At 42.2% G+C, this 19429-nt stretch overlaps 1 protein-coding gene across 4 annotated transcripts in view; it reads left to right on the top strand.

Annotated features, from left to right (window-relative positions):
- Positions 1 to 333: 333 nt before the first annotated feature.
- The window catches only part of PALM2AKAP2 (PALM2 and AKAP2 fusion), a 248699-nt gene continuing 229603 nt past the window's right edge, over positions 334 to 19429 (top strand). For 3 of the 4 annotated variants that reach the window (XM_048932439.1, XM_048932438.1, XM_048932435.1), the window contains exon 1: positions 334 to 832. In XM_048932439.1, the coding sequence (XP_048788396.1) occupies positions 788 to 832 (45 nt within the window). In that variant the 5' untranslated portion in view covers positions 334 to 787. The remainder of the gene's footprint in view (positions 833 to 19429) is intronic. The other variant, XM_048932436.1, reaches the window with a different exon arrangement.

Raw genomic sequence — 19429 nt, 5'->3', positions numbered from 1 at the left:
GCTGCAAAAATCACTGTGCTGGTCTCCTTTCCCCTCCTGCCTCCTTCCCTACCTATTACACAGCCTGGATTTCCAGCAAGGCGGCTTTTACTTGCAGCTCCGTCACTTGACAGAGATGGATTCTCACACGTGCCATGCACAGCCACCTTCCTTTCCCCTGACATGTGCTCTTCACTCCTTGCAGCTCTGTGCCCTGTTACTACTGACAGCCATGCTTACTCCCTCTCCACTGCCCCTCGGCGCTCCCTCCCCAGCCCCACCAGGCTGCTGCATCCCCGCAGACCCACTGCCCGCCTGTGCGGGAGGTGCAGCAGCACTGCTCCCCTGCTGCAGTCCTGCGGGTCTGTGCGCACCGCAGATGTCAAGCTCCTGCCGCGACCCAGCGCTCCATAGGAGGAGCAAATGAGCTGAGACGTCAAGGCAAAAAATTATAGCCATGCGAGCTCTCCCTGTGCTCAGCTGCTGTGAGAGTGCATACATGGCTTGTGTGACAGCAACAGCGCACAGAAGCTGCAGTGAAATGCAGTTAGTAATACAGCTGGGAGACAGACAGCGAGGCAGGCACTGGTCCAGCAACTGAAATGATCCTACCGTGAGCCAGCCCGCAGCGCCTTCAAAAGTGGCTGACTACTGCACGGGAGCTCGTCCTTCTTTGCAATTACTCCAGTTCCCCCGGGTGACTGCAGTGTGTGCTTCGCTTCACTCTTGTTGCTTTTTGTTTGGTTGTGTTGGCACGGGTTTTTTTTCCTGCTGCCTCCTTCTCTCCTCCCGTGTCCTTTTCTCCAGGATGGCGGAAGCAGAGTTGCACAGGGAGAGGCTCCAAGCCATAGCAGTAAGTCAGCTTTGCATTACTTGCTCTTTTGTCTGCTGCCGAGGGAGCCGCAGGAAGGGGGCAATGGGCAGCAGGGTCGCCGCCAAGTTGTGCACTGAGTTCTTCATCGGGGAGCGGTGGTTACTGCCTCCCTGCAGGGTTTGGCTGGGGAAGGGGCTCCGGTGAAGCTCTCTGAGCTGACACGTGCGGGAGGGAAACGCGAGCGCACAGCGGCATGCTTGGAAGATTGATGATGGAGAAGAAAAGAGGGAAGAAGTGGGGAGGAGGGGAGATTGCGGGAGAAAATCCGTGCTCTGCTGAAAAGGGTGTATTCACACAGCTGGAGCTGAGCTGAGCTGATTAAGAAGTTAAACATAATGGATCTACTGCAGGGCGGTTTCTGCTGCAGGAAGCGGTTCTGGTGTTACTAATTTTTAATACCATCAAGTACAAGCGTTGCGTTATCAGAATCGTGTAATTACGTTTTGGATAAGCTGTCGTCCCAGTTCCATAGCTGAATGCATGCTTTCAGGCAAATCGTCTGCAGTTTCGTCCTGCCAGGGGAGAAGTCTAAGCAGCGTTTTGCCCCATTTTAGCCAAAACTTTCATTTCCGTATCTCACGCCGTCACTCGTAATGAGGAACCGCTGCAGACTGTGGGCAAGGATGCCCCTGGGGGCCGGGCCCGGCTGCGGGTAACCATATCCCTCGGTATGCAGGCACTGCCAGCTCATCGCCCGGCTCACCGTGGGGCAGCCCCACGTAGCCCACATCACCCGGTCCCGCGGTTCCCGGTTGGCACGGGAGGGCTGCGGCATGCGGCACATCCCGCGTGAGCTGTGGCCATCCATCTCCTGCCACCTCTCCTGCGATCAACAGATGCTACGTGCTGCAGCCGGTAGAGAGCACGGGTGTCCTTTGTAGCTGGAGGCATGGCTGCTGCTGCCGCTACTGCGGTGCTGCTCCGCGCTGTTTGCTTTGCGTGCTCTGCTCTGCTGATGAGCCCATGGAGATGTAAAATAACCAGTTATAAATCAGACAGTTGCGTTTTCTTCTTACCTCTCTGAAATATTCGCTGGAAAACACCAAATGCTTATCGTGTGCTCCGGGGAAGGGGGGGTGAGGGGGGAATACTGTGAGTGTTTAATATTCAAGCAGCAGGAAGTAGGTAAATTTTTTAGGCTGTTTCAAAGTTCTATGGCATTGCCAGTTCCCCAAATGAAAGCACTGGGATTGCTCTGGAGCTAACCCTTGTCACTGCCTCAGGTTCTGGGCTCCTGCAGCAATAAATAAGGGAGAGCTGTGCTGCAGAGCAGCTCAGCATATTGCTGCTGTGCATGTTTCTGGAAAACTTCCACCTCCAAATTGAAAAAATAAATAAATAAAAAAGGTTTACATTACTGCTGCTTTTCCTGCCTGCATAGCAGTCAGCACCCACTGCCACACCACAAGACATCCCTACGTGTTGCAGCAGAGTAAGTCAGATGCTCTTCTTCTTGGTGCTTTGCATTTCACGCCACTGAGGCCATTGTGGAGATATAATTATTGTCTGGTGTGTTATAGCTTCTTGGAGTAGGCTTAGGCTGCTAGGAAAGGACCCTGAGAACCTGGATCTTCATTTTCTCTGTAAATTTCCTTTATGGTTTCTATTTCTATAGCACCTGCTAGGCTGATTGCAAGTAAAATGTGGTATATGTGGTGATATGTGCAGTGGAATAAATTGAAAGAATTCAACTTCAGCATCAAAAACATTCTTTCTTATTTCAATCTGAGCATGGGTCTATTAGGTGGCTTATGGCCTACACATCGCAGAGCAGCAGGTTTTCCATGCAAGATAATGAGGTGACTTTTCTCCTGCACTTGGGTGGTCACAGGTGTTATTCAAAACACAGTTAAGGTTATTTCCAGAGTAAGCTTTGCTGCATCCAGATGAGCCATGTGACATGAGTTTGGTATTTCTTTTCTGCCGCTTGGTTGGCAAAAATAAGGTCAGTCATCATAAGCTGCATGTCTTTTCTCTAGAACAAGAGAAAGCTGGCACTGGTGTTCCCTCTAGAGTTATCAGTGGAAAAACAATCTACACAAGCTGCAGTATTTCATTCAGGTGAGCAAATGCTTGCATCAGTGCTCTGCAATGAATGCTGAACATACAGAGAGAAAAGCTCCTACCACAGTGCTTGGACTGCTGAACACTGCTGCCTGTAGACATTTCCTTGACTTCACAATTGCCATGGCAGATGGGTTTGTCAGGAAGAGAAGAATAAATTTTAAGTGCCCACCACTGAATACTTAAAGAAAGCAAAATCTAGATATGGAAATGTGAATATTTAGACCAGAAGGCTGACAACTTCCAAAGAGTTGGTTTTGCTCTTTCTTACCCTAACTGCTAACAGTTATAGTGTATGCCATTCTGGCACACGGACAAGTGCCATGGGAAGTGGAAAAGAGGGATCTGTCAGGATATTAATCTGAACACTGGTGAACACAGGCCAGCCACTTATTTTGCCAGCAGTGAGTGCTTAACCTCTGTGTGCATTCATTTTTGGTCTGAAAACCGTGAGCTTTGCCAGTGTCTTGGAGAGCTGTTTGAGGTACACGCAGGACTGTGGAGAGCTTGGATGCTATGGTTAATTTATCAGGGGAGGAAAAAGCTAAATAAGCCTTTAAAAATAGAAAATGTGGTTTTGGAAAAGAAAAAGAGAGAAAGAGAGGGAATCTTTAAAGAGATATGTTGCTAAAGCCACTGCACATGTTTAAGCTCTGATTTTCAGACCCTGCTAGTTTTGATTGCAGTCCAGTATGGAAAGTGGAGAGATGCAAAACAGCCACTGGGAATTGGAACTCAGGTCTCTGTTTAGGAAAAACGCAGAAGTACTGTGTTCTGGGAAGGACCTCGATGGCCAGGAGTGGTTTGCTTTCTGATCCCTCTTTCATCAGAGGCCACCTCCAATCTCCCACCTGGGCACCTTGTAGTGGCAAATCCTTCTGTCATTCTCCAGCATCCTTACCACCTCTTTTTGAGTCTATCTTCAACCTCAGCATCAGTTGAGTGCCTGCAGGAGGCAAGCAATAGGTTCCAACAAGAAGCTGAAAGCCTTCTTATCAATTAGCTTCTGCAGCACGCTTCAGTGTGCTCTTCTGCTGAAGACAGGGCAGTGGGTTAAATTTTGAGTGGAAAAGGTGACATTTTTTTCACTTAAAGAATATGTCTGCATTAAGTAGCTCAAAAGTTTGGCATGTGAGTGGTGCTGGAGGAAGTCTGCTCAGTGGCCAGTAGATTCAGGGGACAGGTGAGCCAAGTGGTTGTTATAATTCAGACAAGTAAAATGCATGGCCCTGCAGTTTACACTACAGCCCCATTCTCTCTGACTGCAGATATCACTATCAGACAGTGGCCTAATTATAGGCAAGCATTTACACAATGTAAATATTTTCCATAGCTTACATAGCACTCATAAACCTGGGAAGTTGAAGGCACTGAATGTGTGTATCAGTGCATTCAAGGTACAAATGTCTGTATGATGCAGCATGTGTATGAACTAAAGGTAATCACTGGGAGACTAAACACCAAGGAGAAAGCCTTCACTAGAGCAACTATCAGCACAGGAGCTAGAAGTGGCATTCAGGTTAGGACTCCACACAGACTCCAGACACAAGGAGGAAATTGCTAAAATGTACTGATTTCTTAGCAAGTAAACCCACTAGTAATAGTGCTCTGCCTTTACCAATGCCCAGCTCTACCAGTAAGTGAAATATTAAAGAAAAGTTGTTGCTGACATCCAGGTAGCTGTGTCAAAGATAACTCTTGTCAGTAAAGACTGTTCTTCTCCATCTGTGCAATTACAAGTTTGTTGAACTGGATATAATGTTGCTGAAACGTCATCAGATGTTTGATTTAGTACTGCAGTACTCTGTTGTTTAAAAATAGCACTCTCTGGACATGTGGGGTACACCTTAGATGGATTAAGGGCTGGCTAGCTGACAGGTCTTCCAAAGTTGTTGCTAATGAAGGAGACGACTGACGAGGAGTCTTGCTCCTTAGACTGAAGGCAGAAAGCTGACTATTTCTATCTGAATGGATGTTGTGGTGAGATGGGGCTTGGCCTCTTCCCCTGGGTAACAGTGATGGGAAGAGAGGAAATGGACTGAGGCTGCACCAGCAGAGGTTCGGGTTGAGTTTAAGGAAAAACTCCTTCTTCAAAGCAGTGGTCAGACACTGGAATGTTCTGCCCAGGGAAGCGGTGGGTCACCATCCCTGAAGTTGTTCAAGAAAAGTGTAGATGTGGTACTGAGGGACATGGTTAGTGGACGTGGTAGGAATGGGTTAACAGTTGAACCAGATGATCTTTGAAGTCTTTTCCAACATTGATGACTCTGTGATTCCATGATTCATGAACCCACTTTTCCAGGCTTCAACATGTTCTCTATCCATAGTCTGACATAAAAACAAAATCAAGATTATCATGTGATGATAGCACACAGAATGTGAAGGAGCAAGTAATGGTGAAAAGTTGCCCTTCAGAACAAGTTGGATTATTTGGGAAATGGAATCCTCTTTAAATGAATTCCTTCACACCTGTGCACAGCGGGCGTAAAGGCGGAATGATGCAGGACTGCATCAAGTGCAGGAGGGCATGGAAAGGGGAGTGGGAGGTACTGTGGGACATCATTCAGAGGGAATGAAAACAGAACTGTTGTTCAGCCACCAAGATTAGCTTCACACCATTGAAACCAACCCTGGGGCAGACTTAGATGCCTTCCAAAAAGAAGGCCGGTACCCATACCTACAAAATTGCAACAGTTTTTCAACAGCTCTTTGGGAATAGCAATAGAAATGATTTTCTGGAAAGGTAGTATCAGTATAGTTATGGTATCACCTCCACTGGTACCCAAACGACCTATTTTCCTGGGCTGGAACCTCAGCGACTGCAGTACCATAGAATCATATAATTGCATAGAATGATATCATTTGATATCAATAAATTTGAGCACTACTTATTGACAGAATAACAAATATCCTGTCTTTGTTGTTTCTTTTTTCCCTACTCACCTGCAAAATTAAAAGTCCTGACTAGTAGAACTTCTGTCTGAATTTATATTAACCTAAAACTTCTCCACAATTTGTATATGTTATGCCAGAGGCATAACATGAAAATTGAAATTCCTGGTGTTGAAGATCAAATGGAAAAATGTAGCAAATTCATTTAATCAGTAGTGCATATTTGCAGCAATCACTTAATAATCTAGTTTCTTGTGCCTTCAGAAAGTGATGTTTTAGTCTTTAAATTAAGCACACCATCAAATGCATTTGAATTCAGTTATTTTCAGTCCTGTAGAAAAGCATGCAGAAAGATTAAGAAGGTCAGGCCTTTTCTGCACGGAAAATAAGTGAGTAAGATGAGCAAGTGAGTAAATAAGCGAGCTGCAAATTACTGGAAGCTGGCAGAGCAATAGAGAGTTTTACATGTGTTTGTTATGCTCTTGAGATCTTTGGTTTTGACACTGTCCAAAATAAAATAATGGATTGGATGGTCTGACCCAGGGTAATCATCCTATGTAGCTACTGTAGCACATTCCTGGAACTTAATGTGCTTTCCAGAGTTTCAGTGCTAAAAAAACACCTTCCAGAGTTTACTTGAATATAACTGATAAGTAATTTAATCATTTTCCCCTTATTATTCTCTTATTGTCCCATTTGCAATTCTATTTACTGTTCAGATTAATCACAGTTGTTACTCTGCTATCTTGTTCTCTAGAAGGCTTTACATCAGAGTATCTGATGTATGGACATGGTTTAGTGGGAGCTATTGGGAATAGGTGAACGGTTGGACATCCAGTCCAACTTTTAGGTCTTTTCCAACCTTGGTGATTCTATGATTCTATGAAACAAACAAACAAAAAAAACATTCCTATTTCTATAGCTGTAGCTATACATTGAAGGACACATAGAAATTTTGAACTCTCAGCTGAAAAAAAGCATAGAATCATAGAATTGTAGAACCAAAGAATTGATCAGGTTGGAAAGGACCTTCAAGATCATCAAGTCCAACCACAACCTAACCATACTACTCTAACAACCCTCCGCTAAATCACGTCCCTGAGCACCACATCCAAACAGTTTTTAAACACATCCAGGGATGGTGACTCAGTCATCTCCCTGGGGAGCCTACTCCAGTGCTTACAAGCCCCTTATGCATGAGGACTAGTGAGGCCTTGACAGACCTATTGAGAACTGTACAGTGAGGAAGACCTGGTGAGGTTAGGAGAGTGCCAGGAGGCTGCATCCTGCTGCGCCTGTTTCCAGGAGTGTGTTTAGTAAGAGCAAACTAGATTATCATGAACTAAATCGAAATGAGGTCTATCTTGTGAGCACAATATGACCCTGTGAGGTTCCTGTATACCTCAGTGGAAGGCAGTGTGGGAGAGGAAGAGTTAAGTTTGCATTTGCTGCAATATCTCAAGAGAGCTTTCCCTGCACATAGACCTGCAGTCCTGCCCTGGATTGCAGCAATATCATGAGACAGCTTCACAGGAGACCTTCCTCAGAGCACTTGTATCTTGTCTTGACTTCTGGAACTTGTGAAACAGAAGGAAATGGTGTACAGTGCTCAAAATGGTATAACCTTTGCTCACTCTATGCCAAAAGCCAGAGAGAAACTTCTATAATGTCTGAAAACTGAACAACGTCTCAGGTTCTATCTGAGTTGTTGCTTTAGAAATGTTTACATGACAGCAAGAGAAGCGGAAATAAGACAAAAAATATTGCTGTCAAGATATCAGTGAAACTTGGAACAAATAGAAACCAGAAACCAACATGCTCTTGAGAAATTTCTAGACAGTCTCCAGACTTACCCAAAATCAACTGTTTAAATTTAGAACAGTTTCCACAGCACATTCCTAGCCCTTAACACATCACCAACATCTCTTGAGCACAGACAAGGAGCTGAGATGCTGGATTTCATTTTGTGCCTTTCAAACAAAGTTTCCCAAAATGAGTCTGAAACAAAATGTTTGTGTTAATTGGGGTGGAGGGTGAGAGCGGGGAGGGGGGAGGGAGAGAATAGTGTGGTTTTGGTTGAATTTGTGCATGTGTGTGTGTGTATGCATGTGTGTTTGGTGTTTTTGGGGTTTTTTTGTTTGTTTGTTTTTACATAAGTCTCTGTTAAAGTAAAATAGTTGAGAAAGATTTACATTTCTGGAAAATATTGTACAAAGCCAATCTGGACTGTAATTCAACAGAGATGTCACATTCTGTGGTCAGAGTGAAGTAGGCATTTGCTTGAAGTCACAGATGAAACACTGGAGCTTACATGCAGTGTAGAATTGATGTGATTGCAGTGCCATGGGTCTGAGATGATGCACACATGATGCTCACTCTCTTTTTATAGAATCATAGAATCACTCAGGTTGGAAAGGACCTTCAAGATCATCAAGTCCAACCATGACCTAACCATACTACCCTAACTCTAATAACCCTCCACTACGTCATGTCCCTGAGCACTACATCCAAATGGTTTTTAAACATATCCAAGAATGGTGACTCAACCACCTCCCTGGGGAGCCTCTTCCTGTACTTAACAACCCTTTCTGTTAAGAAGTGTTTCCTGATATCCAACCTAAACTTACCCTGGCACAACCTGAGGCCATTTCCCCTCGTCCTATCACCTGTCGCCAGTGAGAAGAGACCAAGCCCTCTCTCACAGCAATCATCTCTCAGGTACTTGAAGAGAGCAGTAAGGTCTCTCCTCAGCCTCCTTTTCCCCAGACTAAACAGACCCAGTTCCTGTTCCCAGTCTCTCCTTGTAGGGCATATTTGCCAATGCAAACACTCTTACTCTTGCAGGAATCCACTCCTTGTATCTAACTTTTGCTTTACAAAGAGTTTTACTCTTGTAGAGAATGAAATGCAACCTTCCATTGACCAAATTCTTGTGAAATGCATTAACTGCAGAGATGGCCAGTCTGTATCATTCATTCATTCAGGAAAGCGCAAACCAGTGCACACTCAGTAACCAATGAGCACTCATTGGAATAGTATTATTGAGGTTCTTTGTGCACGGATCTCAAGGAACTTTGCAAAAATTCCAGAGTCATTTTTTACCTCTGGGAAAAAGGAAGCCCAGACAATGGATTTGCTTGTCTGCTTCACTAGCAGAATCAGCAAAGCGATGGATGCAATCCCATGCTTCCTTATTTGGGTAACATAACACTGAAATATGGTCTCAAATCTTGCCATCTCCCCATTGGCATGTGAGCACATGCTGTGTGTGCTCCAGATCAATGGCATCTTTCAGCAGTTGGATTTGGGAGCATGAGGATGCTACTCCTGCCCTGATCCTATATTTGTTTTGGAGTAGAAAAGTCTTTTCTGCTGCAAATTCTGGGCTGTGCTTCTAAGGGTTAACAGTGATCACTAAGTCCAGTGACAGTGAAATGGTATAGGCTTTTGGCAGTGACACTCCAGACTTACGTAGCTCCTGACATACAGATGCTTTTTGTTACTTAGCCACAAGGTATGATGCCGGAGGTGTGTAAATTTTATTCCTCTTTACCAACAAAAACAATCAATCTCTGCACAAGAAAAGGCAAACAACCAATGCAGGTTGGGGAGCTCTTTTTGGATGAAGATGAACGTGCTTTTTTCTAGGAGCTGCTGCTCTTCCCAGACAGTGTGAAACCCCAGCTAGCCAGGGCAGGGCTACTCCTGCTGAGCTTCTCCCCACACCTCTGTTTGGCTCTCTGTGGTCTGTGCTGCAGCAGACCTTGGCACTTCCTTTTTAAACAATCTCTGCTAATCCAGTACGATCCTCTTTTGGAGGCTGATGCAAGAGTCTGGCATCAAAGTTGTCAGTAAGTTTGCAGTAACGGCAGAGTAGGGGACTGGATTGTCTCCTGCTCTGGCACTGGTACAGAATTACACTCTTGGATGTGCTGGTAAATACTGGCAGCTCTTTGTGGACAATGTGGTGTTTGGGAGTTAAACCGTCATCTATTTTGAATTCTTACCCATGCTGACATAAAAACTAATGCTTGGCTTTTAATCAAGTATTTGTTCTTAATAAATATAAGCATATGCAAAGACTCACTGCCCTTTAGCAATGTGGGCTTGGGTATAAGGCTGATTCATTTTCTGGCATGGTAATATGTATCTTTACAACCATTTCTTCTGGTTGGGATAAATGCTGAATGAAGAATGCACATAAGTTGACCCCAGCATTCTGGAGAAGTCTGTAAACTATTTGAGTTAAGGAAGTAGCTTCTAGACAGCCAGGAAAAAGAAGTTTCTGATTTTTAAAAAGTGAATTGAGAAATTCTGCTAACATCTCTGAACACTAAGTTTTTGTATTAATAAATAGCTGCAAAATAGCAGTTCCTTGTGATAAATGTGTGTTTTTTATTGCTGACGTTCCAGAAAATACAAAATTTAGACTTGCATTCACTTAGGATTACTTATCTGTGAAACAGAGAACTGTTCACATCTTTCATGCTTTTTGTTCATCACAGAATAATAGAACCGTTTGAGTCAGAAGGGACTTCAAAGGCCATCCAGTCCAACTCCCTTGCAATGAGCAGGGACACCTGCAGCTCCATCAGCTCAGAGACACCGCTTGAGTGTCTCCAGGGATGGGGCATTCACCTCCTCACTGGGCAACTTGTGCCAGTGCCTCACCATGTTTATTGTCAAAATCTTCTTCCTTATATCCAATCTAAATCTCCCCTTTTAGTTTGAAGCCATATCTCAGTGTCCTAACACATCAGACCCTGCTAAGGAGTCTGTTATCAGTTATCAGTTTCCTGATCTACCAAAGAATAATAACATCAGAATTTGAGTGTTCTGTTAATGCTTATATCCTCATCACTTCATATCATGCTGAGCAAAGGTTATGATTAGCTTACCCTAACAGTGAACAATGCCCATCTCCTCCTCTGTGTATCTCTCAGTAATTCACAGGGCTCTACGTCCCACACAGCATTTAGCCCAGAATCAGTAATTTCCAGACCAGGTGACTCTTTAAATTAATGGCAACCTTTTTTCAGACATTTGAAACAGTATAATAATATTATAATTTATAGAAAGGGAGATAAGGTTTGCTTCAAAGATTATTCCACTGCTAGTAAAGATTGGACGGAGAGCTCTGCTGAGCTGAAGAAAGTTATCAGGAAACTCCTGTCAAAACTCTTTCAGAAATCTCAAGTTATTTGGAAGCATTCCCTTCTGCATTTGGCCACTTTCTGTAGGGAGAGTACTACAGCATCCTTCTTTGCCTGTGGACACACCACCCTTGGAAACAGTCCTAAAAAAAAAGTGTAACAAACTGGGTGGTTGGTCAAAGTACCAACAGCTTCAGTTTCTGCTTGGTTTTAGTTTGTGATATTTTGTGACAAACTACACCCTCTTGGAAACATAAGAGAACAGAGATTATGCACAACCTCTGTTCCTTTGAAAACACACGTACCTTCATCACGTGGTGAAGTAATTTCATTTTGTGTTGGCGTGGATGACACTGACCAGGCAACTGTGTGTCTGTCAGATGTGGCTGGTTGTAAGGCTGTAAGACCCAAAAAGATTATGTGACAGCTTACCAGCTGTTGATATCTGCATGGATTGGAGAGCATTTTAACTTGATGACATCCACATGGTCACAAATGGCATCAGGCTGTTTGTGACCCTGATGAGCTCACCAGGCACAAAGCCACACATGCACGGCTTGCTTCATGACTCATCTTGTTGGCTGCAAGTGGAGAAACCTGTACAGGAAGCCTGTACCAACCACGGCCCCTCCAGGACTGACCTTCCTTCAGCATTTGATGGGTTTTGTGGGCTTGAATCAGACATTGTAGCACAGTTGTTATACCTGTAACCTGGATTTGGTTTGAAGTAACTGCAGAGTCAAAAAGAGTACTGACAGGCTACCTGCTTTCTTCACTTCCTTTAAAACAAAGAATTCTCAACACTCAGCACTAACTAATTTCTGGACAGCAGTTCTGAAGGAAGGATGAGAGGGCTACAGTGGAGCATTTCTCAGCAGTCTGACATGCTGTGGAAGAGGTAGCCAGGCTGGTGTGTATGAACAGAACCATTGCCCACGAGGCACAACAAGATATACTCTGCTTAGACCAGTTCTTCATGTTAGTCTTCAAGGAAGGCTTTCTAAATAGAAAGTTCCAGAGTGTCAGAAACAACCAGAAAAAAATAGAAAATCCTTTCAATGGCAGATGGATTATAACTAAGATGAACTTTATGGTCCTTTCTGAACCAAGCCACTCAGTGATTCTGTAGTTCTACAGCTCTATGAAATGGATGTTAAAGGAGAGGTAGAAGTCAGAGTTGTTTGATGCAATGAAGAAAATTACTTCTTTAAATGTTCCAAATGCTCTCCTACGGTGAGCTACCGGGATTTTTGTTTCCTTTCAGATGTCGTTCAGTCACTCAATCATAAGGAGCCTACATATCAAGCGTTCTTCTGCAATCAGTCTGTTTGCTTGCCATGCCAAGCACAGTGCTTCCTTGAGAGCTGGCAGCTGAGATGTGCATACTTGTAGACCCAGGAGAACAGTTTAATCCAATCACAGTGATAGAAGTCTGAAGCTTTATTGGTTTACTTTGCAGTTTTGGCAGAATAAGGGTATGGGTAATCAGTCACTGGAGATCTGAATGTTGACTAATACAATTGTGTCTGTACCCTTTCTGATGTACTGATGTAGACTCTGATCTACTGATGTAGATTTCTGATGTAGACTCTTTTCCTGCTGTAGGATCCTGCCCTGTTTCCTATCAAATTAATAGGAAGTTTTATATTGATTTCAGTGGCAAGCTGGAGCAGACCCATATAAATCCCATAGGTGTTTGTGCTATTTCTGACTCCTGTGTAGCACCCGATATGAGCTGTTTTACAGATCTAGGTCAGATTTTCCCAGACAGCCAATAACAAGTCTCAAAATAAATACAGAAACGAAATTCGTCCTTCCTCAGAATCTGGGATAAGTTACCACTTGCCATGAACTCCTATTAGCAGTGCATTTACATGGTGGGGAAGTGGCTAAAATCACCCACATGAAATCCAGACTTTTGTGTGAAAAACAGTACAAGATCTCAAATACCACTTGTTCTCATTCATCCTCATGCTTTTATAGCACAAATACAATTTTTTGAATTTGGGTCTCTTAGCAGCCATTGCTCTTGTCTTCATCTCTTGTACATCATCAAGAGCCTGGATTTTTAATAGTTTTTAGCAGATTAAGCTTCCCCTGCCTTCCACTCATCTTACTGAGCTTTATTTGGAATAAAATAAAATAAAATAAAATAAAATAAAATAAAATAAAATAAAATAAAATAAAATAAAATAAAATAAAATAAAATAGAAAATGAAGAATTAAAAAGAGCAGGAGGGATTTTCAGTTCCAGGGAATTCCTGTTTGTGGTTTCTCTGCTAATTCTGAGAGGTGTGAAACTATGAAAGCTGAATTTTTTTTTATGCTTTTGCTAAAAATCAAAGGGAATAAGACACACTATCAAGCAGCATAAGATAGTGATGGCAGAAGCAAATGAAGGCAATGCTGTCACAACATTTCACTGTTCTTCTTTTTGTCCTACTTAGCTTGCTGTTCAATTGCCTCTGCAAATCAACGTGAAACTTTGGAGAAGATCCCTCAGAAGCATTTGGGATCTAGAAAGGAATTGGTCATAAGCTATAGCTGTTTCTTTCTAGGATGAAAGAACTGTCAAAGGCTCTTGGAAAGCTCAGCTTCAGGAATACTGATAACGAGCTTCTCCAGATTGGCATGTATATACAGGAAACATTTAAGTGTGCTTTCTGGAAGGGCAACAGGCACTCTACTTCTATGTTTTAAGAAAGTGAACACCATATCTAAGCAAGTAGCCAGAGAGAGCTTTCGCTGTTGATTGGGTGTTAGTATTACATTGCATTTTAAGTAGTTTCTATTTTCATTAACAGCATTTTTTAACTCAATAAAATCCCATGTTAGCCATGAACAATGAGTAGCTGGTTTTCTTGTGAAAATATTTCTGAAGCATTACATGTTTTATTACATGGTCCAGAGATACGGAGTAATTAGAAAAGTGAAAAGATGGCAGAGCTAGTGCCAACCTTTTGTTTTATTGTAGGAGAAGCTACCTCCAGAATCTTAAACTGTTTAATCTAGTTTGGCTGGTGATTTTACAGATTAACTCCTTTTTAGACCATTTTAGCTCCCCTAAAAATAATACAAAATCCACAATCTTTTTGACTAAATAAAAAAGGCAATATTGTTTTTGGTTGTCCAAGTGCTGGGATTACTTCATGTGAAATGCATCACTTTCTGAAAAGTGATTAGTGTAAATGTCATCCACAAATTCAAGATGTATTGTCTTTCAAAGATCACCATAAATGCATTTCCTCTATGAAATATTTGAGATGTTTTCCTTGGCTAAAAGGCACAGAGGATAATTAGGACATGATATACATGATATACAAAGTGCATACATCTGTACAGAGCTGCACATGAAAGTTTTGATCTCCTAGGTATGCAAAACAAGTCCTCATTATGGCTAATCAGGTATTTATTGAGATGGGTGTTCCCCAGAAATCAAAGATAATAAAAGCAAGATGGCAACTTGCTCCAGGTTCAGCACAGAGCAGTAAGGATGAGAACAGCTGCCTCTGCACAGTGCTGTGGTGTATGGCATCCATTAGCTCTCCATACCACTCAAAAGTACATGCCAAGGAGTCTTAGCAAACTCAGTGTGAAGCCTCAAATTCCATTTCAGAAAGGAGTTCATGCGGTTGTTCACTGCTTGTTCATATTTCTGGGTTCAGATATTGTCTGCAAAGTTCCCACCATCCAAATCCCATATTTTACCTACAGAAATATATATTTTTCCTGCGTTATAGTTAACAAAATTTTTTACAGAGTGTCACAGACTATGAGTTCCTTTTTATTTCTTTTTCACTTTCTTATTCACTTCTTATTCACTTCTTATTCACTTTCTCTGGTGAGGACTAGCTCTTTCCCCATCTCTTTTTCCAGATATATAATAAGTAAGACCAAAATTGCCAGAAGTATCTACTAACTCTAAATGCTCAGCAGAAGACATTTTACAGTCCTGTAACTTTCAGAAAATACATTGAGTTGTGTTGCTTCATATGTATCCAAAATACCTCTCCAACTGGTGTAAAAGAAATAGTGAAACTTCAGTGCTTCTGGCTTTTGCATCTGTCAGACATTCAAAATGAATCTGCATTGAGGCAAATCAGGTGTTTATTGAAATGCTTTAGCTCCAGGAGAGTTGGAGTATCCTATAGGGAGAAGCTAAGCTTTTTCCTGAAGCAGCTAACAAGTGGGGGATTGAAATACAACACCCACTTTGTGACAGGGAAAATTGCACTTATCCTTTTAAACATTAATTGCATCATTGGTCTTTATGCTTTTAAAGTTCAAGAAATTTTATTTGTTGTTTTCCTGTCTCATAAAACATAGATAAAAGAAAGGAGAGAAATGAAATCTGCTCACTAGGTTGGAATACAGAACAAGCCAGTGGATTTCACAGCACTGACAATTCAAAAAAAGAATGAAATCATCTTAAAGCGTTGCTAATTCCACTTAAATTGCAACCCCATCCTTTCCTATAAAATGCAGATTGTGACAGCTACTGATGCACAGCAGTGATGCAAAAACTGTGTGCCTTATGTCTGTAATGCTTTGAAGGTGGGAGAAGAAACCCATGTGCTTCCCAGAGGTTCATTACTCTGCCTCCCGCAGTCCATGAAACTTGATGTTCCAAGGGAGGCAAAGCAAGAAGCTGCATTCTGTACCTTCTGAGAGATTTCAGGGTGGTCTTTATATTTTGGCAATGGAGAGGAGGAATCCTTACCGCTCACTGATGTCATCAGAGCAGTGGCAGCAGAGGTCTATGTCCTATTGTACTAGCCAAACAGCAAACTCATGCAGTGTCAGCAACCAGAAGAGTAGAGACCAGAGAGAGAGCAGGAAGGTGAGAGAGGTGAAGGCAGAGAGAGGTGAAATGATTTACCCATGGACATTCAATGAGTAATGGGTCGTTAGACTCTCATTTTAGCAAGCTGCACTCTGAACCCTGCAGTTGGTGACCACATTAACTGGTCCAAGGCTCCCACCTTAATTCCCACAATCCAGTGATCTATTTCTACTAGGAGTGCAGAAGGACTTCAGGTGAGCTGAGGGTCTTGCCTTACCTACCTACCTTCTTCCCAAGCACACTGACTGTGCAGTGCTGCATATCTGCTGTGAATAACTCATGCCTCATCCTTATTTCTAGTTCTGGAGGCAAAATAAGAATGTCCTTTTAGCAGAGGAGGAAGTGCAAGCTGTTTTTTTCCCTAGGGCATGACAGCTTGCACTTCTTTCTCTGCTGTAACTCCACCTATATACATATATTTGTTTCTCTTCCATGTCAGAGACTGCTCTGAAGATATTGCCATAGGCCAAATATTAACCCTTAGATTGAAAAAAAAAACCAAAACATTTATGATCTGGTATAAAATGACTTTAGGAAAGAGAAGTGGAGATGGAAATATTCTTAGCTGTACAGAACTGTTCTGTCCAAGGTATTACAAATCACATAACTGTGGCATGTATTTTCAAACCCTGGCAGAGGAATGGATCATTTTTGTCTTTACCTTTCAAGCTGTGATCTTGGACAAGTGTTGGGAAATTCTGAGTTTTTTAAAGCCGTTAAGATTCAGAGAAGAGAGCCAAAAAGGTGAGAGGGTTGGTGCCAGTTTCCTACTATGCCTCTTGGAAGGAGGGCTGTTCCACAGCTGCCAATTATCAGGACTGTCAGCCAGCTAGTTTCTCAATAAAGATGCATCCTCACAGCAAGCAATGTGAGGCACCATGATAAAGGCAACCCATGTGTTAATGTGTGTATCTTCTCTGAATGCCAGTTTCTCAGCACAGGACTTCAGGAAATATCATTACATCATACTCCATCTTGTCAAAAGCTATGTAAGATTTATCAGAAAAGATTTTTTTTTTCCATACTTCTTTCTGTAACAGAGGTTTCCTTGTAAATGTGAGAGTAGTATTATTTCCATTCTCACTGAATGCTGCATGTTGTAAAAGGCATGCCAGCCCATCAGCAAAAGTAATTCTAAGCCTTCTAACTTCCAATTAGCCTGTGCAGGTTTAAATTTTCACCCCTACTCTGCCTGCCAGTGTAAAGCATCAGATGTTAAACAATCTGTGCCTGCGACTGAACTTGTGTCTGCCTCCTTTAATGCTTTGTTTCTTTACCAAATTGATGTCACTGGATTGTAGAAGCTGGAGGGAATCTCAGGAGATTATCCAGTCCAATCCTCCTGCTAAGGCAGGGTCCCTAGAATAGATTGCAGAGGAGTTTCTCCAGAAAAAGAGAATCCACGATCTTTCTGGGCATCCTGTTTCAGTGCTCCACAACCCTCAAAGAAGTTTTCCCTGATCAAATAATTTAGTATACCTCTTTACCTCTGGCACTGCATACCTTAAAGTTAAGCAATGGAGCGAGACCATGTTGTGCTCCTGCAGGGTAACTGGGCATAATGGAGGCAGGCAAAGTTTTCTCTTGTAAGCATTGCCTGACAGTTCAGTGTACCAGAATTTGCATGGCAGTCATGGACCAAACTGAAGCTGCATTGAAAGCACTTTTGTAGCAAGGTACACTCAGCAAAGGTTAATGTATTATGGAAAAGAATATTGATAGTACTGTGCCACCGTTGTCCTAGATGTTTTCTCAGTGCCCTTGATAAAAAAAAATAAGTGAGCTTGTACTGTTGGCTCATCCTCCATGTGCTTGTTCTTACACATCTTTAATATCACTCATTACTGTGTGTCATGTTTCTTTTCTTCCCCCTCACCACCAACCTTGCTTACAGTTTTTCTCCAGAAAGAAAATTCTTGGACAGATTTCCAGAAAGACTAGAATAGATAATACAGCAGTGAGGGGTTAAATTAAAAATGTACCCTGAAAATACAGTCTCCGTTGTCACCCTCCCTCCTTTATCTTTTCTGTGTGTGGTAAGTTATATTTTCATAACATGCTTCTAAATATAGTGGATGTGTCGGCAATAAATGGCTGGTGGGTGGATCCCATCTGTTTGTCACACTATAGGAGAGCATTTTAGAAATGTAAAGGGAAAGAAAGTCATAATTGTGCAAGTCCTTACAACCACCCCAGTCTCTCTTTTTCTCATCCAGTTTGATGCCTATCTGTACAAAAGTCTCAACTGAATTTAAACTCTTCTCCCAGATCTTTTTTTCACCCAGAACTTAACTCATACCCACTTTTGAAACTAACTCTGCCTTCCAGTTTTTTGTTCAAAAAGGGTAGAGACAGTATATCCTTCTTGTTCTGACTTTTCTTTCCTGTGGTCCAGTCTCTTTGGATCGCTCTGGTTCTAGAGGATCAGCTTTGAGATACAGTGTACACGGGAGCTATCTGCCCCAATTACCAGCTACATCTTTTATCACATCACAATTTACAATAAATTATTCCAGAGGGAATTCTTGGCAAAATCACTGTTACAATCATAAATACTAAAGCAGATCATGGCTATTGAAAGTGAAAAGGGACCCTTTACAGGAACTTCTGTCTTCTTGACCCTCAGACTGTAGAATGATGAAAGGTTTTGTAAGAAATGCTACAGACAGTTGAAAATGAAGCCACATAGATCCAAGCAAAAGTTAAGTTTTAATTTGCATTCAGTCACTTTCTTGGCAGCTCTATTGCCTGAAACTTATCAGCCTTGCTTCCTGATGACAATGTGTTACTGACATCTCAAGTTGGTGGCAAAGATATTACTGATTTAGAAAAATATGCTGTCATCCACTGGAAATGATCTGTTGTTTGATGCACAGCATCACCACAACCTGGGGTAGCCAGGGGGATGACCAAGCTGGCAACAGAGTGTTCATCCTCACTGGCTGGTATGGAAGAACTTGGCTTTTTGTTGAGTCCATAATGAGGTGGAGATCTGACTTGTAAAATTCAGACAGTAAGGACAGCTACCAAATTTTATGTACTATTTTTTATTCTATTTTTGCTCTTGCATCACACTTCTACCTTTTCCTTACATTCTTAAGAACTCAACTTTCTATTTTATGTGAAAGCTGAGATTTCCATGTAGTCACTTAACTCTGTAGCTGAGGTTTTAAGAAAAATAGGAGATGTTGTGAAACTCACTAGAAAATCACAAGAGCTGCCAAAATAGAACTAGCTGTGGTGCAGTTCGATATTTCTCCTGTGTACAGCCCAAAATGGCATTCAAGGCTTTTACTAGTAACTCTGCAGAGTGTGACACCTCCTTCCAGCTTTAGTTAGGGACCAGAAGCTTGCACTTTGAGGCCTAAGCTCAGAAGAAATGCAAAGTGGAGATGGAGATCCACCAGCTACAATTGACAGATTTCTTTCATGACAAACATCCTTTAAAAATACCTTTTGTGAGAAAAACCTCCAGAATTTAATTACAGCAGCAATGGGGGTTACATACATCCAAACATTCTCCGTATAGAAATCTGGAAGCTGATGTAAAAGAATCCTAAATTTTGTTTCTTCTTCCAGGGCATCTTTGTATCACTATAGTGCAAGTGGTGATATTTAGCAATG

Source organism: Lagopus muta, chromosome Z (assembly GCF_023343835.1).
Source record: "Lagopus muta isolate bLagMut1 chromosome Z, bLagMut1 primary, whole genome shotgun sequence".
NCBI lineage: Eukaryota > Metazoa > Chordata > Aves > Galliformes > Phasianidae > Lagopus > Lagopus muta.
Note: the sequence above shows the minus strand (reverse complement) of the source record. Positions and strands in the feature narration are given on the sequence as shown.